The sequence below is a fragment of the Cygnus atratus genome, chromosome 28, assembly GCF_013377495.2.
Source record: "Cygnus atratus isolate AKBS03 ecotype Queensland, Australia chromosome 28, CAtr_DNAZoo_HiC_assembly, whole genome shotgun sequence".
In the NCBI taxonomy this organism is placed as follows: Eukaryota; Metazoa; Chordata; class Aves; order Anseriformes; family Anatidae; genus Cygnus; species Cygnus atratus.
Window position 1 is genome coordinate 1,276,631 of NC_066389.1, and position 24,962 is coordinate 1,301,592.

Consider the following 24,962-nt stretch of genomic DNA (forward strand, 5'->3'; position numbering starts at 1 on the left):
TAAATGGGGTTCGAGCCCTCAAGGCACCACTTTGGGGCAGGGAGGGGACGTGGAGAGAGGGGCCGGACCCCTCCGGCCGGCCTGGGGGATGAAAGCCAACCCCTCCGGGTGGCTGGGGGGGGCGTCGGGGAGCCGAGGGGCGCGGGGGTCCCCGCTCAGCCCAGGATGTCCAGGTAGATGGGGGGGCTCTTGACCAGAGCCTGGAGGCGGCTGTGGATGTCCTTGATGCGCTGGCGCTGCTGGGGCTCCCGCTGCCAGCAGCTCTGCATGATGTCGTACACCTCCGAGGGGCACGTGCGGGGCCGCTCCAGCTCCCGGCCCTGCGTGATGCACTCGATGGCCTGCGGGAGGTGAAGGTGGGGGGGGGGGGGGGGGGGAAAATAGAGCTTGGCCCCACCCAGGCTGGGCTCTCCCCAAGCCCAGCCACCCTCAGGACTGGGGGGTCCCCTCCTTTCCCCAGCCCAAGCGCGGAGGAGGACGCAGGAGGCCAGCTCCCGGCTTGACGCCGCTTGCCGACCCCAAAATTGAGGGTGGGGGGGCTCTGACCGGGTGCTCCCCCCACTCCCCCAGCTCACCTCGGTGTTGGAGAGCTGGTACCAGGGCTGCTTCCCGTAGGTGAAGATCTCCCAGAGAACCACGCCGAAGCTCCAGATATCGCTCTCGGTGGTGAACTTGCGGTAAAGGATGCTCTCGGGGGGCATCCAGCGGATGGGCAGCATGGTCCGGCCGCCCACCTGCCCGGAGGGGGGCCATCAGCTGGGGACCCCCCCCCTCCCCGCCCCGGTCCTCCCCCTCCCCGCAGCCGCCGGACCCCCAGCCCCCCGCGCTAAGTGCTCTGCAGCACCATTAAATATGGATGGGCTCGGGGTAGGGGGCAGCAGCTAAAATGGAAAAATCGTAGGCGGGGGGGGGGTGGGGGGGTGGGCACAGACCAGCCCGGGCTGCTCACCCGGTAGTAGTCGGTGCTGTAGATGTCGCGGGACATGCCGAAGTCGCCGATCTTCACCACCAGCTCGTGGCCCACCAGGCAGTTGCGGGTGGCCAGGTCGCGGTGCACGAAGTGGAGGGAGGCGAGGTAGACCATGCCCGAGGCGATCTGCGTGGCGATCTGCAGCATGTGGCTCAGCGTCAGCTGCCCGCGGGGCTGCCCCTGCCCCTGCTCCAGGATCTTGGCGTCCGGCCCGTGGGACCTGGCGGGGCAGAGGGGATGCTCGGAGCGGGGGGGGGGGACGCGTGCCACAGGTGTGGGTGTGGGTGGGTGTGCACGCAGGGGAAGGGCGTGCAGGTGTGTGTATCCATGGCGGGTGCAGCGGTACGGGTGCTGGGGAAGGGTGTGCACGTGTGTGTGCATGCACGCAGGAAGGCGTGCACATTTGTGTGCATGCACGCAGGAAGGAGTGCACGTGTGTGCATGCACGCAGGAAGGCGTGCACGTGCCTGTGTGCTCAAGCCAGAGAGGGCCATGCACATGCGTGTGCACGTGCTGGGGAGTGTGCGCACACGTGCGGCCACACCAGGGAAAGCCACTCACGTGCGCACACGTGCTGAAGCAGCATCCACATGCGTGTGCATGCACAGAGGGAAGGCAGGCACACACGCGTGTGCGTGCGCACCGGGGAAGCTGTGCACACGTGCGGGGAAAGCACGCGCACGCACGTGCCTGGAGGCGTAGTGCACGCACGTGTGCGCGCCCACGCCAGGGAAGCCCGGGTGCGTGCCGAGGAGGGCTGTGCACGCGCGTGCACATGCACGCGCCGCCTCAGCGGGCACGGGGAGGGCGTGGAAGCGGCCGGGCAGGCGTGGAGCCGGGCGTGCGAGCCGGCCGGGGGCCAGCGCGGCTGCGGGCGAGCCGGGGCAGGGGCACGCTGCCTTTGATGGCGAGCGCTGCTGACAGCCGGGCCGAGGAGGCCGCGGCTGCGAGCGGGGGGCTCTGCTCGGCAGAACCATTACTGCCAAGTCCCATAACAATAATCATAAAAGCCACGTCTCAGAGCTCATCGCCTGGCCACTAAAGCGATGCCTCTGGCAGCCCCCCCTTACCCCCCCCCGTCTAGCAGCAATACCTGGGGGGCCAATCGAAAAGTCTCTGCTTATTCCAGCTGATGGCCAATCTCTCTCTATTTAAGCCTCTCAGACAGCTAATCTAATCAATATTGCAAGGAGGGCTGCATTAGCAGGGAGCGCGGGGCGGGCTGGCTGAGCCCTGCTGATGGAGCGCGGGGAGGGGGCCGCGCGCGCCGGGCCCACCTGAGGAAGCGGTTGAGGTCGCCGTGCTTCATGTACTCGAAGACCATGATGAGGGGCTCGCCCTCGGTGCAGACGCCGTAGAACTTGACGATGTGCTCGTGCTGCAGCACCGTCAGCAGCTCGGCTTCCCGCTGGAAGTCCAGCCGCGCGCTCTCCGTCACCTCCTTCAGCGCCTGCCGCCGGCACACGGCCTCAGCCCGGACCCGGGGACCACCCCCCCGGACCCCCACCGCCATCCCCCTCCTCACCTTCACGGCCACCAGCATCTTCTCCTGCTCCGGGAGGAGGTTGTAGCACTCGGCCAGGAAAACCTTCCCGAAGGCGCCTTCGCCCAGCTCCCACTTGAGCACGATGTCCCGGCGCTGCACATGGTGCACGCCTGGGGGGCACCCAGGCGTCAGCCCCAAGCCCCCCACCCCGGCTGGGTTCAAGAGAGGGTGCTCGGGGGCAACAGGGGGTGTTCGGGGGTCCCCCAGCCTTACAGGCGTTGCAGAAGTACTGCGGGTTCTCGATGAAGTTGCTCTTCAGCCCCTCCAGCTTGCTCTCGGTGGAGGACATGGGGCTGCTGCCCAGGTTCATGAAGTGCAGGGACATGGCCAGGTCGTCCTCCTGGGCCAGCACGGCCGAGCCTGCGGGGACAGGGACGGGGACGAGGACATCACGGGGCGGGGGGGGACAAGGGGGGGGGGGGGGGGCGGGCGTTTTGCACAGCAGTGCCAGGCGCTGCCGAGCATCCCCCCCGCCCCGGCCGGCCCCGGGGGGAGCCAGCCCGATCAAACCCATTTAGAGGCTGAATCCATTCCAGGAGTGAATTAGCAGCTGCTGCCCGCGCTGCCTGGCCCCAGCGGGGGCCCCCATCGCCACCCGGTCCCCCCCCCCCCAGGGGTGCAGGGCACTGGGGACCCGTGGGGACCGTCACCCTGTGGCCGGGCACGGGGAGCGGGGCGAGGGGGGACTCACGGTTGATGCCGAACTTGGAGCGGCGCCCGCACTTGTTGAGCACGAGGAGCATGACGGAGAGGAAGAGGCAGGCGAATACAGCCAGGGCCACGGCCACAGAGACCTGGGGACAGCGGGGACGGGGCTCAGGGTCCTGCTGCGGAGCCGGGTCCCTTCTCCCAGCCCTTGGGGTGGAGGTGGCCGCGAGTCCGTTGGGGAAACCGAGGCACTGGGAGGGCAGGGGACTGCCTTCGTCCCCATCACCTTCCCACCTCGTCTGGCCTCGGGTTTGCCTTTGCTTTATGGACTTATCCTGCGTTCCCATGGGTGCCCTGGTCCCCCCCACCCCAAATCACAGAGCGCCCCGTCCCGGCCGAGCCCTCACCCCAAACGTGTGCTCGTCCGTCGTCTCCACGGGCCCCTCCAGCGAGCTGTTCCTGGTGCCTGGGGGGGGGAGAGGGGCCCAGGGTGAGCGTGGGGTGGGGGGACACAGCGAGGACAAGGACAGCCACGCTCCTGCATGAGCACTGCACCCGCACTGGGTGGGGGGGGGACCCCGTGTCAGCACGGCTGGGGGGGGATTGGGGCAGGGGGAGCAGCGTGCCCCGTCACTCACCCAGCGGAGACAGAGACACTGGCACAGCATGGAGAAAGGAAAAAAACACGCGTTATTCCCCCCAAAAAGAGAACCCCCAAAAGTTGGGGAAACTGAGGCACGCAGGGGCTCGGAGCCACGAGCCAGCGAGGCGGAGACAAAGGCACCGGTGTTGGCGCATGGAGAGGTGCGGGGCACCCCCACCAGCCGGCGGGGGGGGGAGCCCCCAGGAAGCCCCCAGCCCCTCCACGACGTACCGGGGATGGGCTCCTCGGGGCTGAAGCTGAAGGGGTTCTCCATGAAGCGGCCCCGCACGCTGCGGGCGGCGGCGCCCAGGGGGTTGCGCACCAGGAGGGTGTAGTTGCCGTTGTTGACGTGCGTGGGGCGGTTGAGCTGGAGGCAGCCGTGCAGCACGGTGGAGTTGTGCTCGTACTCCACGATGCGGGTGTGGATGTAGGGCCCCTCGGCCAGCGCCGTGCCGTTGAAGAGCCAGCGGATGCTGGGCGCCGGGTTGCCGTCCACCGAGAAGGGGATGCACCAGAAGTGCTGGGGGATGGCCTCGTGCAGGAGCAGGATCACCGGCGGGACTGGGGAGACAGAGCCGCCTGCGTCCCCAAACCAACGTCCCCAAACCGGCGTCCCCAAAACCGGCCCCCTTGTCCCACCCCAGTCCCCGCATCCCCTCCCCGGGCGGCTCACAGGTGACGTTCAGCGTCACGCTGTCCTCCGCCGGCCCCACCGCGTTCTCCGCCCGGCACGTGAGGTCTTTGTGGTTGAGGCTGGAGGAGACGTTGGTGATCTCCAGGACGAGCTCCCACTCCGAGAGCTGCGGGGAGCAGCGGGATGCAGTGAGCAAACCCTGCCGCGGCAGGGACGGTGCCACCTGGAAGGTCCCCGCCGTGCCCCGAGCCCCGGCGTTGCTCTTGCCTTGGTGACCCCGGGTGGCTCCGATCCCACATCGGGCACCAGCCAGTCCCCGGTGGCCAGCGGCTCGCCGGCGATGTGGCAGGTGAGGTTGACGCTGTCCCCTTGGCGCAGCACCACGTCGGGGTGCTCGATGCGGACGGTGGGGGGCTCTGCTGGGGAGAGGGGCGAGCGGGTCCCCACGCTGTCCCCAGCCACAGGCGGCTCAGGAGGGGGGACACACGCCAGCACCCCCCCTCCCCCGGCAGGATCGGGTCCCCCCCCGGGCGCCACGTCCCCGCCACCTACCGCAGCCGTGCAGGGGCTGGCTGCCCAGGGGCACCAGCACGCCGCCCTCCCAGCAGCCCAGCGACTGATTGCCCAGCTCGGCGCGGCTCCCGTCCTGCCACAGCTGCAGCCAGCGGACGCCGCAGGAGCAGTTGAGGGGGTTTCCCACCAGGATGCTGGGGGGGGGGGGGGGGGGCGAGAGGATGTGTGCGGCAGCGGGGTGCCTGGGGGGGCCAACCGGGCATCCCCCGGCTGCGCTGCTTCTGGACCAGTTGCCCCGGATGGCTGGTTTCACCTGGGGCCGTGCCACATGTGCTGTCCCCATCCCCGTCCCCGTCCCCATCCCCGTCCCCATCCCCGTCCCCATCCCGTGGCTGTCGGAGCCGCCGGCTCGCTGCAGGGTGTGTGCGACCCACAGCTGTGCCCCCAGCCCCGCTCCCACATCACCCAGAGCCACGTCCCCCCGCCGGGGGCCATCCCAGCTGCGCCCCGCGCCCCCTCCCCGGGCACTCACAGCTCCTGCAGGGGCAGATGCTGGAAGGTTTTCCAGGAGAGGGTGTGCAGCGCGTTGTAGGAGAGGTTCCTGCAAGCACAGCGCCCGTCAGCCCCCCCACCCCCGTCCCCAGGGACCACCCTCGTCCCGCATCGCCCTCGCTCCCGGGGGGGGGGGCCTGGCACAAGCTGGGGACGCCGCTGTCACGCCGTGACCAAGCAAAACCGCCGGTGCCAGGCTGGCTCCTGGGGAGCCCGGCGCAGCTTTTGGGCACCTCCTTGCAAGCAGCGACTCCCCGTGCATTACAGGCAGCCCCCCCCCCCCACTATCCAGCCTCCCCTCCTGCACGGGGCCGGGGCAGAAGGGCGCTCCCGGGGGGCTCCTGCCCCGATCGATGGTTTCCCACTCAGCAGCACGGCCCCGCGTGCCCCCCCCCCCACCCCCCCCCAGCCTGGCTGCAGCGGATCGAGTTTTGCTGCCGCGCTGACGGGCAGCGGGACAGCATCGATCCCCTCCCACCCCCACCCCCCCGGGCACGGGGACGAGCCACCCTGCACCGGGGATGAGCGTACCCACAGCGGGGGGGGGGGGGGGGGGGGAGACGTGCAGGGACGGGGACCTGAGGCCCGGAGCCATGGCGGGGGGGTACTCACACGTGGCTCAGCCTGGGGGTGTCCTGGAAAGCGTCGTCGTCGATGTGCTGCAGCCCCGAGTTGGCGATGGTGCTGGGGGAGGCGAGGGCTCAGCACGCACAGCGGGGACCCCCCCCCGGACCCCATCCTCCACCCTCCCCACCCCACCCCGGGGTGCTCACAGGTTCCTGAGGTCCCGCAGCATCCTGGCGTCAGCCCGGGTCAGGGTGGTCAGCAGCGGCTGGTTCTCGATGACGCTGGAAGGCAACGGGGCCCCGGGTGGGGGTCAGGCCCCCCCCATGGGGTCAGCATTCCCCAGGGGTGGGGGAGCAGCCCCGAACCCCCACCTCGTTCCCCACGCTTTGCTGTCAGGAGCTGCCATGGGGGGGGGGGGGGGGGGGGGGGGGGGGGGAACACCACTCTCCACACCCCCAAGGCCGGGCAGTGCCCCCGTCCCCCCACCTGCACCCGGGAGCGGGGTGCCCCGGAGGGATGGGGGGGGCCGGGGGGGGGGGGCAGAACCCACGGGAGAGGGCCGGGGGAGGGCTGGGGCACCCACACCGTGGGGAGGGTATCAGCAGGACCCTCCCCCCCCTCCTGCCCCCCTTGCTGCTCTCCCCACCCTGCAGAATGCAGAGCAGGACGGGACCCCCAGGCTGGGACCCCTGTGGGGCAGGGACCCCCCCTTCAAAGCCCGCCCCCCTCCCCCTCCCCCCCCGACACCAAAAGGCACCGGGCGATGATTTATGGCATCGGCTTCCCGGCCCTAACGCAACTTCTCCCCGTCCCCACCCGCGATCCGGCCGCACCAGCCCACGCTCGGGGACGGGAACGGGGCCGGAGAGGAGCTGCCCCCGCCGTGCCTCAGTTTCCCCCGGCAAACAAGGCTGAGCCGGGACACGGGGCCAGGGCTGAGCCCCCCCCTCGGAGCTGCTGCGGGGTTTTCCCCCCACCCCACCCCAGGCTGCGAGGGGGACGAGGGAGGCCGGGGCCGGGGGTGTCTCAGGGGACCGTCACCCCCGCGCCGCCACCCACCCCACCCCGGCAGGCAGCGAACAAAGACCTGGGGTGGGGAAACTGAGGCAGGGGGGGAGGCATGCGGCAGCCACCGCCGGCAATGCGGCAGGGCCAGGGCTGCGGCAGGGCGAGGACCCAGCCCAGGCACCCCGGTGGCACCCACACGGTCCCCAGGCGGGCCTTGGGGCAAGGTGACAGCGCCAGCGGGGTGGGGACAAGGGGGTCGCTCCCCCCCCGCACCCCCTCCCTGCCCACCATGGACCCCGCTGCGCCCCAGCCCTTCGCCCCCGCTGGCGCCCCCGTGGCAGGGGGCAAGGAGCTGCCCCCAGCCCCTCGCTCGCTCCCTGGGGGGGATCACAGCAGGGACCCCCCCATCTCTGCCCTCCCCAGTGCCCACCTCCCGGCGGCCTTGATCCCAGCAGCGTCCCCCACCCCCAGCCTCATCGGCACGGTCCCTGCCCCAGCCCCGTGCCACCACCCTGGCCCCCAGCCCCGCCGCCCCCACCCAGCCAACCCCCACCCAGCCCCAGCCCCACCGCCTTGTCCCCAGCCCCGTCCCTGTCCCCATCATCGCATCCCAGCCCCAGCCCCTGCAACCTCGCCTCGTCCCCATCCCCGTAATCGTATCCCAGTCTTATCTCCCCATCCCATTGCCACTTCCCCGACCCATCCCCATCCTCATATCCCAGCGCCAGCCCCTGCCTTACTGCCTTGTCCCCGTCCCCGTCATCGTATCCCAGCCCCATCCCCTTGTCCCCAGCCCCAGCCCTGTCCCCACGATAGTATCCCAGCCCCATATCCCCATCCCATCGCCTTGTCCCTGTCTCCATCCCCATCACTGTATCCCAGCCCCAGCCCCAGCCTCACCGCCTTGTCCCTGTCCCCACCATCGTATCCCAGCCCCACACCTCATCCCCACGCCCTTCTCCCCATCCCCGTCATCGTATCCCAGCCCCATCCCCTTGTCCCCAGCCCCAGCCCTGTCCCCATGATAGTATCCCAGCCCTATATCCCCCATATCCCCATCCCATCGCCTTGTTCCCGTCTCCATCCCCATCATCGTATCCCAGCCCCGTATCCCAGTCCCATCCCCTTGTCCCCAGCCCCATCCCCGTCCCTGTCATCATATCCCAGCCCTATCCCCTCATCCCTGTCCCTGTCCCCATCCCTGCCATCGCATCCCATCCCCTTCCCCTGCGACACCACCCTCTCCCCCTCCCCAGCCCCAGCCCCTTGCCCCCAGCCCCATTCCCAGCCCCAGTCCCTTATCACTAGCCCCAACCCCTTATCCTCAGCCCCATCCCCTTGCCCCCAGCCCCATCCCCTTATCCCCAGCCCCATCCCAGCCCCAGTCCCTTGCCCCCAGCCCCATCCCCTTGCCCCCAGCCCCGCATCCCCTTGCCCCCAGCCCCGCATCCCCTTGCCCCCAGCCCCGCATCCCCTTGCCCCCAGCCCCGCATCCCCTTGCCCCCAGCCCCGCATCCCCTTGCCCCCAGCCCCGCATCCCCTTGCCCCCAGCCCCGCATCCCCTTGCCCCCAGCCCCGCATCCCCTTGTCCCCAGCCCCTCACCCCCAGCCCCAGCCCTGTCCCCAGTCCCTTATCCCCAACCCCAGCCCCTCACCCCCAGCCCCATCCCCGTCCCCAGCCCCTCACCCCCAGCCCCAGCCCCAGCCCCTCGCCCCCGTCCCCAGCCCCAGTCCCTTATCCCCAACCCCAGCCCCTCATCCCCAGCCCCGTCCCCGTCCCCCAGCCCCACTCACAGCTCGGCGAGGTGGCGGGGGCCCGGCAGGAGCCCCCCCAGGCTGCGCACGGTGCCGGGCTCCCTGCAGAGGAGGCTGCGGGGCTCGGGGCAGCGGCAGGGCAGGGGGCAGGGGGGGGCGGCGGCGGGGGCTCGGGGGGGCAGCAGGGGCAGGAGGGCGGCCAGGCAGAGCCAGGAGGGCAGCGGCAGCATCGCGACCCGGGGCCGGGGGACTGCTCCCGGGGCCGCCCCCCCGCCTCGCCCTCGCCGCCCCGCAGCCCACGGGCACGGCGAGGCGTGGGACCGGCGGCTTAAAGCAGCCCCGCGTGGCCCGGCCTCCCGGGGAGGGGCCGGCGGCTCCCCCCGCCCCGACCCTGCCCGCAGCCCCGCGGGGGGCAGGGGGACGGGGGGAGTTTGGGGGGGGGGACGGGGATCGGGCCCCCCCCTCCCCAAGTGGGGCAGGGAGCGCCGGGCACCCCCCGCCCCTCCCCACGCAGCCCCAGGGTGTTTGGGGGGTGGGGGTCGGAGTCGTGCCCCCTTCCCCCCTGGGGTCCCGCACCCCCCCGGGTACCCCTCAGCACCCCTCATCTCCAAACCTTCCCCCCCCCTCGGCCCCCTCCCCACCTTCAAACCGTGTCCGCAGCCCCGTGCCCCCGAAGCAGCATCCGTCTGTCCGTCCGTCCGTCCCTTCCCGTGCCCACCCCGTGCCCCAGGGTGGGCAGCACAGCCCCCAGACCCCAACCCCCTCCCCGCAGGGCCACCAAGACCCCCCCCCAATGCCCCCCCAATGCCCCCCCCAAATCTCACAGCACACCGAGACCCCACTGGGGGACGCTCGGTGGCACCTTGGCCCTGTCCCCAGCTGTCACCCCTGGGGTCCCCTCCTCGTGGTGGGGAGGGCACAGCACTGCCGTGACCCCCCCAACCATCGCCACCCCAACTCTCCCCCCCCCCCATCACGGCAGCAGGGCTCACACGCGCGCTGAGTTTGGCACGTCCTCAGCCCAGGTTTCTCCCCCCATGCTCAGTCCCAAACCCGAGGCGCCCTGGGGCTGAGCAGAGCCCTTGCAGGACCCCCCCCCCAAGCCTCCCCCAAGGCTGAGCCCCCCCCCCCCCCCCGGGCTGAGCCCCCCCAGCGGCCCGCCACGCCACGTCCTCCTGAATTCCGCGGCTTTGACGTTTTTTCCCCAGAAACGCCCCCGGCTCGGGCACTGCAGGGCAAAGCCACAGCTGGGGCGCGCAGGAAACAGATGGGGCCAGGGGGGTGGGAGCGGAAAACCCCGAGCTGTGCCCCCCCCCGCCCCCCTCCGTGCCCCCCACAGACCAGGCAGCCCTCGAGCGAGCCCCATCCCGCTTTATTTGCCCTCATCCCGCGGCCGCCGAGCCCCCGACGCTGGTGCCAGCAGCAGGGCCTGGGGGGGGGAGGGCAGGAGGGCAGCGCCGTGCCTCAGTTTCCCCACCTGCCAAAAGGGGGGGGCACCCCGCTTTATTCCCAGGGCAAAACGCGACCCCATGGGGCAACCCTTTTTTTTTTTTTTTTCCCCAGAGCGACGCCCTCCCCACCCCCCCCAGAACCCCTCCACGAGCACAACACCTTGCTGGCCGGCGCCCCCCCCCCTTCCCTTAAAAGCAATAAATAACCCAAAAGGGCCCCGCAGATGGGGCCGGGGGGAAGAGTCCAGAGCGGGTCGGGACCCCCCCGCTCAGAGGCAGCCCGTCCCGTTGGGGAGCCAGCCCCGGCCCCTGCGGGTGGGCAGAGGGGGCACGGGGGGCTCGTCCTCCTCGGGGGGCTGCTCCGTCTCGGCGTCGGAGGGCTCGCCCGAGCCGCGCCGGCGGTTCTCGGGGCTGTAGAAGAAGGAGAGGGTACGGAAGGCGGGCGCCATGTGGTCCTTGATGCTCTCCAGGAGCTGGACGAAGGACGGGCGCTGGCGCGGGTTCTGCTGCCAGCACAGGCACATCAGCTCGTGGCTGCGGGACAGAGGGCGCACGGTGGGTCTGGGGGTCCCTGTCACCCCCCCCCCCCCCCCGGCCACCCCGATGGCATCTGGGTCACCGTGACCATGCTCCATACAGGCCTGAGGCCGGGGTGACGGGCTCGGTGCCTATTCCCGACCCCATCCCACCCCAACTCACAGTTGGTCGGGGCAATTCTCCGGCTTCTCCAGGACGCCGTTGTCCATGACGAAGCGCAGGACCTGCTCGTTGGACATGCCCTGGTAGGGCTGCTCGGCCAGCGTGGCGATCTCCCACAGCACCACCCCGAAGGACCTGCGGCACCCCACGGTCAGCCAGGGGGGCATCCTGCTGGCTGGGGTGGGGGGGGGGGCTCAGCTAGCAAGGCCCCCACCTGCTCCGTCACCTACCAGACATCAGACTGGGTGTTGAAGATGCCGTCCTTGAGGGCTTCGGGGGACATCCAGCGGACGGGGAGCAGCCCCTTGCCCCCTTTGCGGTAGTAGTCCGTCTCGTAGATGTCCCGCGTCATGCCGAAGTCTGGGAGAGGAGGAAGAAGAGGAAGAGGAGGAGGAGGAAGACGAAGAGGCGGAGGAAGGGCCGGGAGCACCAGGACACCGGGTCCGAGCCCTGGTGGCGCTGGCCGCCCACCTCCAATCTTGACGGTGAAGTCCTCGGACACCATGCAGTTGCGGGCGGCGAGGTCGCGGTGCACGAACTTCTTGGCGTTGAGGTAGGCCATGCCGTCGGCGATCTCGCCCGCCATCTGGATCATGTCCTTGAGCGAGGGCGGTGGCAGCCCGGGGTTGTTCTGCACCGCGCACAGAGAGGGGAGGCTGGGGAGGGGGGGACACACACGTCCCCAGGGACGAGGGCCGTGCCCCCTCCTCCGTGGGGTGCCGTGGCGCCCGGCCAGCCCCTCACCTCGGCGTCGGGTCGGAGCGAGCGGAGGTAGCTCTTCAGGTCCCCGCGCGTCATCAGCTCCATGATGACCAAGGCTGGCTGGCCCTGGGACACGACGCCGAGCAGACGGACCTGGGGACGGGGCAGGGGGGGCACAGCCCCGTGAGCAGCCCCCCCATCCCCTCCCGTGTCCCCCCGCCCCCCGCCGCCCACCTACCACATGGTGGCACTTGAAGGCCTTCATGACCGAGGCCTCGTTGAGGAACTCGATGCGCTCCCGCATGGTGGCCAGCTCGTTGACCGTCTTCAGGGCCACCTTGGTCTCCTCGCCCTCGGCCACCAGCCCCAGCGCCAGCCCCTCGTACACCATCCCAAAGGAGCCCTGTCCCAGCTCCCGAATCACCGTGATCTTCTCCCGCGACACCTCCCACTCGTCGGGGACGTACACTGTGGGGGGGACACCCGTCACCGGCATCATCCCCACAGTGATGGGGACACAATCCCCACGGGGACACCTCTGTCCCTACGTACTGTCCGAGGCACTGAAGTACTCGGGGTTGACGGAGGCGTAGAGCGTCCCGCTGGGGTAGCCGTCATTGTTCCTGCAAGGGCGGAGGGGTGGGCATGGTGCAAAGGGGGGGACAAGGGACAGGGGCGCGATGTCGCCTCCCCCAGCCCCGGATCAGCCGAGTCCAGCCCTGGGGGCGCAGGGCAGTCGCTACCTCTTCTTGTTGTAGAAGAAGACGAAGATGGCGAGACAGGAGATGAGCACCATGAGCACCACGGGCGTGACGGTCAGCAGGACGTAGAAGCTGCCGGACTCCTCCTCGGCTGCCGGGGGCATGTGCCCATTGGACAGGGTGCACGTTTCAGGCACACTCATCCCACCACCAGCGCTGAGCCCACAGCTCCCCAGAGCCTCAGCACCCCCTGATCCCCGGTGCTCCCATCCCAGAGCACCCCCAAAGCCCCCAGACCCCCAATCCAGCAGCATCCTTTGATCCCCTGGTGCAGAATCCCCTGATCCCACCAGCACTCCCCAGTTCCCCAATCCAGTAGCACACCCAGCCCCCAGCTCAGCAGCACCCCAGCTGCCTGCCCCACAGCCGGGGGGTCCCGCTGGCGTCCCCCCAGCCCCCTGAGGATACCTGGCCCCAGGATGTAGAACTTGACGAGCCCCGTCCAGGAGCCGTTGCCGGCCAGTGAGGTGGCCCGGACCTTGGCCGAGTAATTCCCTGGCTGCAGCAGGGCCAGGTGGACGCCGCCGTACTTGGCGTAGCGGTGACGGGAGACGCAGACGACGGTGGTGACCTCCTGGGGGGTGAGGGGATGGTGGCGGTGGGGACATCCCCCCACCCCTGTGGCATCGGGCAGGGGGACGCTGAGCTCCCCGACAGCGGAGCCGGGTCCTCACCTCGCTCTCGCGGCTGTACTTGATCTCGTACTTGAGGATGAGCCCATTGGGGTTCCGGGGCTCCTGCCAGCGCAGCAGGACGCTGTTCTTGCTGGCCGGCTCCCACGTCACGTTGCCGGGAATGTTGTCAGCTTGCACTGCAGAGGGGCACCAACTGGCTCAGGACCCCCATCCTGGTGCCACCAGCACCCAAAACCATCCCGGTCCACGGCCGGGCAGAAGAGCACCGCACACCAAGCCCTGATATCACCGAGCAGGGGGGCTGCCCTCGACCCAGCCCCACACGCTGCCCCGACGGGACCTACGTTCGGGCATGGTCCTGGCGAAGACGAAGGTGGCGGCGCTGCAGCCCACGGTGTGCGCGGCGTGGTTGCAGGCGTGGATGTCGATGCGGTACTCGGTGAAGTGCCGCAGCCGCGACAGCACCGCCCGGTCCCGCACCACCTTGTCCTCAAAGATCTGGAAGTCGGGCTTGGGCTCGCTCCCGGCGCGGCTGGGGGCCGGCGGCTCCGCCGAGGAGGTGTTGGTGGGGGACGTGACGGCCACCACGTCCCTGCGCCGCTTCGGGGTCCTGCGGAGCGGGGAGACGGGGACAGGGACGGGAGGCAGTTTGGGGCTGGGGCACCTGGGGCAACTCCCCAAAGGTGGTAGGGTAGGGGAGACCCTCAGGGTTTTTGGGGCCATTTCCCAGCTCACCTCTTGTTGATGGACGTCACCTTCCAGGGCGGCCTGAGGCAGTGGAAAAGAGGTTAAGGAAGCAGCCCCTCTCTGGGGCAGCCTGGTGCTTGGAGACCCCCCTGACACTGGGAGACCCCCCCTGACACCGGGATCTCCCCCCAGACCCGTCACCTGGGGATGATGATGGAGTTGTGGAGGAAGTTCTCGAACTTCTTCTGGAAGGATTCAGCCTCGCCCTCCATGCGGAGCTGCCCGTCAGCAGGGCGGCAGGGGCAGCACCGCTCCTCGGCATCCTGCTCCACCTCGGGGTCGTCCCCGTCGCTGAAGCGTGTGTCGGCGCTGCTGGTGGGCAGCTTCAAGCCTGCGGGCAGGGACGGGCAGGGCTGGAAGCACCGGGACATCCCCGTCCCACCGGTGCCGGCACCATCCCCAGCCGCCGTCCCGCACCTTTGTGGCAGTAGTCGTTGACGTAGAGCTCCATGTCCTCAGCCAGCTGCTGCCACAGCACCAGGTAGTAGGTGATGTTGCCGTTGCGCTGCGTGGGCGGCTTCCAGCGCACCACGATGTGGGACGAGGAGTTGGACATGGAGATGACGTCCCGGGGCACCGTCGGGGCTGGGCACGCAGCGGGGTGTCAGCATCTCCCTCGGAGGCCACCGTGGGCACCCCGCTTGCTCCCCCCCCCCCCCCCGGTGCCCCTTACCCGCCGGCATGGTGCGGATGTAGACCACCTCGCTCTGCGCCCCGTAGTTGCGCCCTTCCTCGGCGGTGGTGAGGGTGATGGCGCGGACGAAGATGGCGTACTGCGTCCACGGGCGCAGGTTGAGCAGGGCCACCCCCGGCTCCTGGTCGCTGCTGAGCGGCAGCTCCACGTCCAGCACGTTCCAGCTCTGCGCCCCGCAGGCGTCCTGCCCCACGTACTCCGAGACGTTCTGGAAGGGTCTGGCCCCCACCCAGCCCTGGGTATCAATGTGGGGGTCCCGGGAGCACCCCCTGGCCTCGCCAACCCCCTCCCTGGGATGGGGCAGCCCCGTGCCATGAGGGTGCTGCGGGGTGGGGGATGCGGGGAAGGGGGTCACCCCCACCCTGAGCGGCAGGGCCGGGGGCCACTTACGACTCCTTGTAGTAGACGATGAAGCTGAGGAGGTCGCGGTACTCGGGGGGCCGGTACCGCTCCCACTTGAGGAAGATGCGGTCGGCCTCAGTGACGTTGGAGATGAAGCGCAGGGTCTGGGTCTTGCCTGCGGAGGGGGCGCAGGGCTCAGGGGGGGACTCGCGGTGCCGCTGGGCCCCCCCAGCCCCAGCCCCGCACTCACAGGACGCCCGGTCCCCGTTGGTGCGAGGGTTGATCTCGGCCTTGTTCTGCCGCCCCTTGGTGCCCGTGACCTCCTCCATGCGGTAGATCTCAGCCAGGCAGAGCTTGGGGTTGAAGGCGAAGTACATCTTGCCCACGGGAATGGAGAGGACGTGGTGGCTCCAGTCCCACAGCTGCTGCAGGTTCTGGTTGTCCAGGACGTACAGAGTGTAATTTCTGGGGGGAGACGTGGGCGGAGGCGATGGGCACGGGCACCCCCAAAGCTGTGCGTCCCCACCGTGCCCCGTCCTCACCCGTCCACCATGGAGTCACCGCGGATCAGCTTGAGGTTCTTGAAGAAGGACAAGGAGACGAGGGCGAAGGAGTGCTTGATCTTCAGGAAGCCCGTGATGGTCTCGATGAGGCCCAGGCTGCTCTGCAGCTCCGAGGCCAAATTATCTGGGAACAACCCACGGGTGTGAGCCAGGCAGCGCTCCCGGCCAGAGAGCCGGCAGCTCGGCTGCACGGGGCCGGACCCGGCACTCACAGCCCCGGCGGATGTTGACAATGAGGTTGCCCTCCACCAGGGTGCATCCCGCCAGCTCCTGCGCCGCCCGCGTCGAGTCGATGGTCTTGGTGCCCACCTTGCACTCTTTGGGGCACAGCCCCTCGCACTTGTGGCAGAAGATGCTGCGGGGATGGGGACGGGGACATGAGCCGGGTACGGAGCTACCTCCCTCCATCACCACCCCCAGGTTGGGCGGGAAGGGGGGGTCCCATCCCAGGGGCTCCCCTTCCCAGGGGTTCCCATCCTGAGGGGTCCCATCCCGGGGGGTCCCATCCCACCTGCTCTCATTCCTGGTGTAGCCGGGGGGGCACTCGGAGAGGCACTGCTGCTGGTGGATGACGAACTTGGAGGCGTCGCGGGGGTTGTCGGAGACCTTGCGGAGGCTGGCGCAGTACTCGGCGGTGACACAGCGCCAGCCCTCGTACTCGTAGGTGCGGGGCGGGCAGGAGGGCAGGCAGTGCCCGTTGAAGTGGAAGTGGCGGCAGGCCACGCACGAGCGGCTGTCGCGGGGCCGCCCGCAGCCCCCCAGGCACTCCGCGTGGCAGCACTCGCCCGCCGCCGTGCACGCTGAGCCCGCGCCACACGGGCACACTGCGGGAGAGTGGCACCAGGGGCAGGGGACGGGGAGAGGACGTTAGCAGGGGTAACGTGGAGGGGGAGAGGGCTTGGGGTTTGCATGGGGAACGGGAGAAAAAGGTGGGTGGGGAGGGCTGGGGGCTGCCGATGCCCTCCTGGCACGGGGGGCAAGGAGAGAGGGGTGGAGGGATGGAGGGAGGGAGGGACGGGTGGACAGAGGTAGGAAGGGTGGGCAGAGGAAGAGATGGAGCGACGGAGGGAGGGATGGCCAAATACATGGGTGGATGGACAGAGGGAGGGCTACCCGGACAGACGGCAGGACAGACAGACAGGTGGATGGACGGGGGAGGCTCATCCCACGCCGAGCCTCAGCTGCCCAGCGGGGCCGCGTGGCGCAGCCGGTGCCGGGGCAGTGGCCGAGGTTACAGCCCCGATAAGGATCTGTGTTTATAGTATATATTTCATTACCAGGCCTCCTGTTTACTGCAAACGAGCCCGGGAGGGGCCTGTATTTACCTCGCCGCTGGGAAAACACGGCAGCTGGGAGCTGGCCTCTCCTCCGGAGGATGATACAGCGCGGATCCGATTACCCCACCGTGCTGCCGCTGCTGCGCCGGGGCAGGGACGGCCACGTGCCCAGCCCTGCGCCCAGCCCTGCCATCCCCAGCAGCTCCCCCAGCCCTCCCCAGTGCCTCCCAGTGACCCCCCATCCGCTCCCAGCAAGGCAGCCCGGAGGAGCGAGCCCCATGCCTCCAGCACCCACCTTTCTGGCAGTAGCTGGAGGTCCAGCAGCGGTAATCCAGCTGCCCGTTGACGCTGGTCTGAGCGCACGGCTTCTCCACGTCCAGGATGCCCGGGCAGACGTCGGCGCACTCCTCGGCCAGCTTGTTGCCCACGATGTAGCTGGTGTCCACGGCGTCGGGCAGCAGCAGCCCCCAGTCGATGGTGGAGAGGTGGCAGAGCTCCTGGTTGCGCTCGATGCGCACCGAGCCGCGGAGGACGTGGCCGAGGCTGTGCAGCCCGATGTCCCGCAGGTGCGGCATCTCGAAGATGACCAGGGCGTAGTTGAAGAAGAGGTTGGTGCCGCGGATGACCGAGAGGTTGGGGAAGAGGTCCCGCAGGCTCTCCAGCCCGTAGACGCGGAAGAGGAGCAGGTACTCGGTGATCATCAGCAGGCGGGGGAAGCTGAAGCCCCGAAAGTCCTCGGCGCCCGTGGTGAACATCAGCAGGATCTGCAGGTTGCCCTCGATGATGGAGCAGTTCTCCAGTTTCTTCAGCTGGGACACGTCGTTGCGGATGTCCATGCTGCCGCAGACTGGGGTGGCGAGAGGGGACCTGGGGGCAGTGGGGGTCCCGGGCAGACGGCCCCGCCACCCAAGGGACCCCCGGGCCGTGCCCCCGTGCGGTGACAGGCGGGGGGTTGACGTCCTCGCCCCGCCTGTCACATCTGCCTGCAATCCCCGTGGGCAGCTGGGGCAGACGCGAGTGGCTGTGACAAGCAGCCGGCGCGCCGCAGCTCCTCAGGGCACAGCACGGCCGCGGTGATGCTAACGAGGTCTGGCTCCGCAGGAGCTCCTCGCCCACCCCGGGAGCACGTCCGAACCCCCTGCCCACCCCACGGGAGGCTCTGAGCCCCGGGGGCAGCTCGGGGTAACCGCACGGCATCCTCCTGCCAGGTCAGCCCCATTGACCCCCCCAGCACCGTGCCGTGCCGGCCCCATGGGGTTGGGGTGATGGGCTCGCCACCCCAGTGTTTTCCCAGTAGGATACCCCGTAGGGAGCGGGAGCATCCGGGGCCAGCCCGGCACTGAGCATCACCCACTCCCCATTCCCGAAGCTGGCAGCTCCCCTCTGGCAGCATCCCCAGCCTGAAACCTGACGCCGAGTTATCGCGGAAAGAAGCGCGCTGAGACACCCGGAGAGGGATTTACTGTAAACACCGAGGGTAAACACGGCCGGCGCGGCGTGTACCCTAAACACCAGGCACCGCCGGCACCATGGCATGGCCGCCCGCACCATGCGGTGCTGCCAGCTGGCACACGGAGCTCCACGGCCCAGCAGCCGCCTGGCGCGGCTGGGTTCAGCAGAGCCCCCCCCCCCACCCAGCACCCTGGGGTGCCCCCCTGGGACATGGGGGGTCTCCATCCTGCCGTGTGGCTGAGGGTTCAGCCGCTGAGGTGCCGGCCCCGGGAGATACGGCCCTGAGCTGCCACCGCCGTGACCTTGGCAAAGTCACTGGTGCCCCTCTGCTGAGCGGCACGAACCCGAGGGGAGAGGGCGCTGGGGACTCCCGGGTCCCTCAGGGTGCAGAGAGGGGACTGGGGTCCCCTGTGCCCTCGTGAGGGCACAGATGGAGCAAAGAGCATCCCCAGGGCATCCCTTGGCACAGATTTGGCTGCTTTGTCCTCCCCCATCCTTTCCCCCCTCCACCGCCCCCAACCCCGCTGGGGAAACTGAGGCAGGGGGCAGAGGGGAGTGCAGGATGCGCCGCTACACCAACGACAAACCCAGACGTCCTGGTGCCGCCGTCCCCAGCCCACCAGCGGGGCTGGGATGGCAGCAGGGGGGTCCCCACACGAGTCCCCTGGGGCTTTCCCCCGGCCAGACCCCACCAAGCCCCATCCCCATCTGCACGGTGCCACCCCGAGCCTCAGGGGGTCACGCACCGACGGCACTGGGCACAGTGGAACCCGCAGAGCTGCCGTTTCCACCCTCCCGTCCCCCACAAGGACAAGAAAGCAACACCCCCGACCCCAGCACGGGGCCCCCACCCCAGCTTTTCCCCAGGACGCCCCCACTCCAGCTCCCCACCCCAAACCCCGAAGGACGTGGCCGTGCCGGCGCTGCCCAGGGGCGTCACCACGGGGGGAAACCGAGGCACAGCGCGTCGTCCTCGGCCCTCGGCTCTTACAGAGCAGCCAAGCGACCCCAAACCCCGCACTCCACCGGCACCCCATCCCCACCAACCCCCCCCCCGGCCACTTACTTTCGGAGGGGGCCTGCACGGGGGGCAGCGGGAGGGGGCCGAGGAGCAGCAGGGCCAGCGCCAGCCGCAGGGCACCCAGCGCCCTCGCCTCCTTCGCCCCCATCCCCGAGGGGCCGCGGTTCCCTCCGGCCTCGGGCGCTGCTGCAGGCGGGCACCGCGTCCGGCCCCGCACGGCACCGCACTCCCGGCCAGCACCCACGGGACGCCGGGACAGGGGTGGCCCCCGCACCCGCCAGCCCTCGCCCCGGCCCCGCGGCCCCTTCACTTTTGTTTTCGGCTGCGGCACACTAAATATTTAGCCTGACAACTGCGCGGGGACGGGCCGGGGACGGGGCCAGGGCTTGTTTGGGAAATAAAGAGGGGAGAAAACAGGGCGGCCCCGAGCGCGGCCAGCCTGGAGGGGGCCAGGAAGGCGGGGGGCCCCAGGACGATGCGCCGTGCCTCAGTTTCCCCATGGGGCAGGGCATTGTGGGCTCCTCTCGGCGTGGGGACGCGTCTTCACCCCATGGGGGTCCCGGGGGATGGCGACCCAGGGGGCCCCGAGGTGCCGGCTGCGGTGAGGAGGAGGAGCGGGAGGAAGCTGGCAGCGCTCAGCACCCAGCGCAGATGCAGGACTCGAGGATGGGGGCACGTTTATTTTGTGAGACAGCTTCGGGGGGGGGGGGGGGGGGGCAGAGGCCCCGGGGGGGGCATCCCAGCAGCAGAGACCGGTCCAGGGGCACTGCCCCAGCAACCCTCCAGCACCACGGGACTGGGAACACTGGGGTCGGGCAGCAGCTCCAGCTCCCAGGTGCACAAAGCCACCGGCATGAGGGGGCCCCACCGGAATGGGGGGGCCCCCCCGAGGCCCCTCTCGTGAGCCGGCCCCGTTCTGGGGTCCCCTCCCCGAGGGGGGGGCTCAGGAGCAGCTGCTTCTCCGCCGGCGCAGCAGCGTCGCGGGGTGGCTGCCCTCGTCCTCCTGCTCGCTCTCGCAGCCGCGCTGGGGGCACAGAGGGGCTGGAGGGCATGGGGAGGACCCCCGGGCACCCCAAGAAGGGGACACCCCATTGCATGCTCCCCCCCCAAATACCCATTCCCCCCCCCCCAGCCTCTCACCAGCTCCTCGTCCTCCGTCCTCGGGCCGCAGAGCAGCCGCATGCGGCACAGCCGGTTGCAGGCGGACACCATGTTGTAGGAGAGCTGGCGGGGGGGGGCGGCGAGGTGGGGGTCCGGGGGGGGGGGTGATCCCCTCCTCTCCCACCCCCAGACAGCAGCGTTAAGGTGCCGACCCCGCCACAGCCCCCTCCCCAAATGCACCCACCCCGGAGCGGAGCGCGGCGCCTTCACCCAAGCACCCCGGGGTGGTGGCACCCTGCACCTTGGTGTCCCCCCTGCACTGCGGTGTCGTCCCCCCCCCCCGCACCCCGGTGTCCACCCCCACTTTTATGTCGGTGCTCCCCCCCCCCCCCCCTTTTCCTTTCACCTTCCACTTCCTCCGGGCGTTGAACTTGCGGAAGTTTTTCATGTTGATGGAGGAGCGGCTCCGCTTCGCCGCCTGCTTCCTGCTCAGGGGCTGCAGGGGCGAAGCCGCGGCATCGTCCCCGCGGCCCCTCCCCGCTCCCCCAGCACACGGTGCCCGGGGGGGGGGTCCCAGCCCTGCTCCCCCCCCCCCCTCACCTTGATCCAGGGGTGGACGAGGCACTCGGACGCCGTCATGCGCTCCCTGAAACACAGGGGGCTGGGGCGGTGGGGGCCTGGGGGCACCCTGGGGACGGGGACGGGGACGGGGACAAGGATGGGGACGGGGACGGGGACGGAGACGGGGACGGGGACTCACCCCGGCTCCTTCACCAGCAGCTGCCGGATGAAGTCCTTGGCCATCTCGGAGGTCTGGCTGAAGTAGTGCTCCTCGAACTCGTAGGCGCCGTCCAGGACGTTGGAGAGGGTCTCGGCGTCCGTCTCGCCCTGGAAGGGGGACAAGCCGCTGAGCCTGCGGGGACACGACGGGGACGCTGAGCACCGGGACAGCACCGGCTCGGCCACCCCGGGGACAGCCCCCCCCATGGTGCTCCCCGTGCCTCGGTTTCCCCCCTGCCCCTACTCACAGGATGTAGGTGATGACCCCGATGCTCCTGAAAGACAGAGGGGGAGGGGAGGGTCAGGGGCTGCCCTCCGGGGGTCTCCACAGCAGCCACGGGGGGCTGCACCCCCAGCAGCACCCCAGCCCCCCCCCCAGGACCCCGCTCCTCACCACATGTCGGTCGCGGAGCTCAGCGGCTCGTAGTTGATCACTTCAGGAGCTGGGGGCGAAGGCAGAGCCGGGGGGTGGGGGGGGGGGCACGTCAGAGGGACCGGGACCACCAGGGTGGGCGCCCTGTCCCTGCTGCCCCCTGCTCCTGCTCTGCCCCACGGAGCCGGGGCTTTTGGGGTCCTGGTGCCCCCCCCCCCAGCCGGCCAGGGGGGACTCGGTACCGATGTACTGGGGGGTCCCGCAGAGGCTCTTGAAGGTGACGCCGTCCTCCAGCTTCTGGGCCAGCCCGAAGTCGATGATCTTGATCTGGGGCTTGGGGACGTCCTTGTCCTGCAGCATGATGTTCTCGGGCTGCAAGGGGGGGGGCAGGATGAGGGGGTGGCAAACGGGGCCGGGCAGCACCCGAAAACCACCACGCCCATGGGGGCAGGATGCGGCCACGGAGGTGCTGAGGTGTGGGTGGCACCGTGACAAAGAGGGGGGGACCCGGGGGCGGGGGGGGGAGACACCTTGAGGTCGAAGTGGGCGATGTGGCGCGCGTGCAGGTACTGCACCCCGCGCAGGATCTGCGCCAGGAACCCGATGGCCTCCTCCTCCGACAGCATCTCCTTCTCGGCGATGAAGTCGAAGAGCTCCCCGCCGCGCATCCTGCACGGACACGGCGGTGGTGGCGGTGCGGGGAGGTGGTGGTGGTGGGGGGCGGCTCAGACGGGGCAGGACGCCAGCCCCCCTCCCCGCCCGGGACTCCCCCCCACCCCGCCCCACTCACAGCTCCAGCACCAGCACCATCTCGGTCTTGCTGGCAAAGAGGTCGTGGAGCCGCATGATGTTGGGGTGCTGCAGGCCCCGCAGGATGGCCACCTCCCGCTCCACCTGCGCCCGCTCCAGGCCCCGCCGGCTGCCCCGGCACCGCCGCGTCTTCACGAACTTGGCGGCGTAGAAAGCGCCGGTGCTGCGCTCCCGGCACCGCCTCACCACGCCGAAATGCCCGCTGAGGCCAGAACCGAGGAACCGAGGCTGAGGCTGGTCGAAGGCGGGGGGGGGGGGGGGGGGCCTGCCCCCACCCGGGGCACCCCGCGGCCCCCTCTCACCTGCCCAGCGTCTCCAGCAGCTCGTAGAGCTCCTCCACGCTGCCCGGCCTCAGGGCGACCGCCGGTGAGGCTTCATCCTGCCGGGGGGGGGGTGGCGCGGGGGTCCCGGCTCAGCCGCATGCCTCGGGGGGCTGCACCTAGCCCAGGAGCCCCGTGGAGGGCACTGTGCCCCCCCCCCCCAAGGTGCATGCAGGAGGGGGTTCTCCGGTGTACATCCCACGCCCTCCTGGCCCCCACCCCACCTTGCACCAAAATCACCTCCGCGAGCTCCTCTCTGAGACCCCCCCCAGCTCCTCCCGGCTGCGGCTCACCTGGGTGCTGTTGGAGGTCGCCCCCCCGGCCCCCCCGGCCTCAGCCATCGCTGCAAAGACGAAAAGAGAGAGGGGCTCTGGGGGAGGGCAGCAGAGCCAGGCGCCCCCTGCCCACCTCTCAGTCCCGGCAGAGCCCCCCCAGGCTCCTCGCACCGATGGCTTTTGGCACCGCTCCTCGATGCGCCCAAGCGAAGAGGGGAAACTGAGGCAGGGCGCACGGTGAAGCGGGGGGGAACCCTTACCCCCCCCCCCGAGCCTTCCTCCGTGCCCCGCCATGCCCTTCCTCGCTGCCGGGACAGGGGACGGCTGCTCCCCGCGGTGACAGCCCCGTGCCACCCCCCGGGCTGCGCAGGGGCACCCGGCCAGGCGCCGCGCGGTCCCCAACCCACGTGCTGGGACATGCGTGGGGGCGGCTGCTGGCAGCGGCTGGAGCCGGGTGACCGTCCCCAGCATGTGACAGGGCTGGGGGGGGGCCCCGAGGGGGGGCCCAGCCGCCATCCGTGGTCACAGCAGCCCAGATGTCCCCAGGGCTTACGGACACTGGGGCAGTTTCCTTCCAGCCCCGCGCTGCTTTTGCAGGGAGGACGCCGCAGTGACCGCACCGCAGGCGGCTGCAGGGCTGAGCCCAGCCGTGCTCATGGCCCCGGGGGGGCTGCAAAGGGGGCAGAGGGGGGGGGTCCCGGGGGCAGAGCGTGCACCCCGCTGTATCCCTGGATGGCTCAGCCCTCCAAAGGGAAACGCAGCTGATGGAGACGAGCGGAGCTGGGCGGCTGCGCGGCACCACCCAGGAGGGGTTCCCAACAAATATTTCCAAACACAGGTCAGGCTGCAGTGACCTCAGCCACAAAGCCCCCCCAGGGACAACCAAAGCCCCCCCAGGGACAACCAGAGCCCCCCCAGGGACAACCAGAGCCCCCCAGGGACAACCAGAGCCCCCCCAGGACCCCAAAACCCCCCTGCGCTCCGCGGGACACAGCTGAGATTTGCACCGCGGGGGCTTGCCGGAGCCACCCGTGCACCAGCAGGACCCCACCTCGCCGGGACCCCTTACCTCTGCCCAGCTCCGGGTGCGACGTCCCCCTGTGGGACGAGACCACGCTGCGCTCCGCACCCCCGCCCTGCGCGGCTCCAGCCTCCCTCCTGCAACCCACCGTGCGGGGATTTTTTTTTTTCCTCCAAGTCCCCTCTTTTCCTGGGATCCGGCTTCCGCTGGGGAGAGACTGAGGAAAACCAGCAGGAATGAAAAAGCTCCGCGCGCCTCTGCTTCCAAGGTCCCTGGAGAAATCCCCCCACGCTGTCCCCGCCCGGCAGAGCGGGGCCAGCTGCGGAGAGGAGCTGGGAAAGGCCTTGTAGGGTCACATCGCTCGGCGTTTCTGCGCCTCGGCCCCTCGAGGAGCGTCCGGGAGCTTGCAGGATCGGTCCCGGGGCCGAGCGAGCCTTCGCTCCCACCGCCGCGGTCGCTCCGTCCGCACCCGTGAGCGCGAGGATTGCAAACAGGAAACCTGCCTGGCCGATAAAAATATTGTAACCCAACTGCCCGGAGGGGAAACGGAGCGGAGGGTGTGAAGGTAGAGAGGAGGGACGGGTTTCTTAAGGTGGAGAGCGCCGGGGGGCATCGCGCCGGCCCACCGCGGCCGTGGGGCTGGGGACGCGCCGTGGGCTCCGCGCAAAGCCCCGGCGCCAGGGCTGCAAACCAGCTCCAGCCCCAAAGCTCTGTGCAGCTGCAGGGCTGGGCCCTGCGGGGGGGAACCAGGGCGCAGATGGGACAAATAAAGAGCTTTTTGTGGGTGCAGACGTGCTGCGGGGCGGGCGGCCAAGGGGGTGGCTGCAGCCCCAGCCCCCTCGGCTGCAGCTTGCCCCCATCAGCACGGACATCACCGGGCACAACCCGAGCTCCCCTGGTGACCCCTCAAGGCTTTGCAGCACGAAATCAGCAGCCGAAGTTGCTCGGGGCAGAGAGGGAGGAGGGCAAGGAGACGTCCCCAAAGTGCCCCCGCCGGCGCCGGTGCCACCCGCAGCCCCACGCCGCCTTTCCGTGACGTCGGCCCCTCCTCGCCCCGCGGTGCAGCTCCTTCGCTCGCCGCTTCCTGCCCCCGGCGGCGGCG

The 24,962-nt window shown here is 70.2% G+C and overlaps 3 protein-coding genes across 3 annotated transcripts; all 3 read right to left on the reverse strand.

The window, feature by feature from the left end:
• Positions 1–155: 155 nt before the first annotated feature.
• On the reverse strand, positions 156–9,066 carry NTRK1 (neurotrophic receptor tyrosine kinase 1). The gene is made up of 17 exons (XM_035567486.1): positions 8,876–9,066; positions 6,280–6,354; positions 6,119–6,190; positions 5,487–5,555; positions 4,994–5,148; positions 4,709–4,857; positions 4,481–4,607; positions 4,039–4,368; positions 3,803–3,820; positions 3,572–3,630; positions 3,208–3,310; positions 2,730–2,876; positions 2,496–2,626; positions 2,248–2,420; positions 950–1,190; positions 576–734; positions 156–341 (listed from the first exon to the last, which is right to left on the reverse strand). Exons 1-17 carry the CDS (start codon positions 9,064–9,066, stop codon positions 156–158), a joined length of 2,385 nt encoding a protein of 794 aa, XP_035423379.1.
• A 1,490-nt stretch (positions 9,067–10,556) lies between these two features.
• On the reverse strand, positions 10,557–19,328 carry INSRR (insulin receptor related receptor). The gene is made up of 22 exons (XM_035567487.1): positions 19,226–19,328; positions 17,003–17,554; positions 15,942–16,254; positions 15,643–15,785; positions 15,410–15,554; positions 15,118–15,332; positions 14,916–15,042; positions 14,505–14,743; positions 14,249–14,416; positions 13,973–14,162; positions 13,820–13,852; positions 13,429–13,694; positions 13,124–13,260; positions 12,858–13,023; positions 12,432–12,540; positions 12,241–12,311; positions 11,927–12,156; positions 11,731–11,841; positions 11,458–11,617; positions 11,217–11,346; positions 10,987–11,121; positions 10,557–10,821 (listed from the first exon to the last, which is right to left on the reverse strand). The coding sequence occupies exons 1-22, from the start codon at positions 19,326–19,328 to the stop codon at positions 10,557–10,559; spliced, it is 4,008 nt and encodes a 1,335-aa protein (XP_035423380.1).
• A 505-nt stretch (positions 19,329–19,833) lies between these two features.
• Positions 19,834–24,395, reverse strand: LOC118258634 (death-associated protein kinase 2-like). The gene is made up of 13 exons (XM_035567517.1): positions 23,909–24,395; positions 22,858–22,907; positions 22,547–22,623; positions 22,225–22,446; positions 21,965–22,103; positions 21,677–21,806; positions 21,456–21,504; positions 21,310–21,336; positions 21,042–21,194; positions 20,882–20,927; positions 20,688–20,777; positions 20,321–20,404; positions 19,834–20,204 (listed from the first exon to the last, which is right to left on the reverse strand). The coding sequence occupies exons 2-13, from the start codon at positions 22,903–22,905 to the stop codon at positions 20,124–20,126; spliced, it is 1,146 nt and encodes a 381-aa protein (XP_035423410.1). The 5' UTR covers positions 22,906–22,907; positions 23,909–24,395; the 3' UTR covers positions 19,834–20,123.
• Between the last annotated feature and the right edge of the window lie 567 nt (positions 24,396–24,962).

Excerpts from the sequence above, each read along its gene's own strand:
- NTRK1 (XM_035567486.1), bottom strand. The coding sequence starts at position 9,066 with ATGCTGCCGCTGCCCTCCTGGCTCTGCCTGGCCGCCCTCCTGCCCCTG. Across the intron at positions 5,149-5,486 it reads CATCTGCCCCTGCAGGAGCT|CATCCTGGTGGGAAACCCCC; the intron begins GTGAGTGCCCGG and ends CCCCCCCCCCAG. Across the intron at positions 4,608-4,708 it reads AGCCACCCGGGGTCACCAAG|CTCTCGGAGTGGGAGCTCGT; the intron begins GCAAGAGCAACG and ends TGCTCCCCGCAG.
- LOC118258634 (XM_035567517.1), bottom strand. The coding sequence starts at position 22,905 with ATGGCTGAGGCCGGGGGGGCCGGGGGGGCGACCTCCAACAGCACCCAG. Across the intron at positions 21,807-21,964 it reads TCGCCCACTTCGACCTCAAG|CCCGAGAACATCATGCTGCA; the intron begins GTGTCTCCCCCC and ends CCCCCCTTGCAG. Across the intron at positions 20,928-21,041 it reads CTGCTGGTGAAGGAGCCGGG|GGAGCGCATGACGGCGTCCG; the intron begins GTGAGTCCCCGT and ends CCTGTGTTTCAG.
- INSRR (XM_035567487.1), bottom strand. The coding sequence starts at position 19,328 with ATGGGGGCGAAGGAGGCGAGGGCGCTGGGTGCCCTGCGGCTGGCGCTG. Across the intron at positions 13,853-13,972 it reads AACTCCATCATCATCCCCAG|GCCGCCCTGGAAGGTGACGT; the intron begins GTGACGGGTCTG and ends CCACTGCCTCAG. Across the intron at positions 12,157-12,240 it reads GTACTTCAGTGCCTCGGACA|TGTACGTCCCCGACGAGTGG; the intron begins GTACGTAGGGAC and ends TCCCCCCCACAG.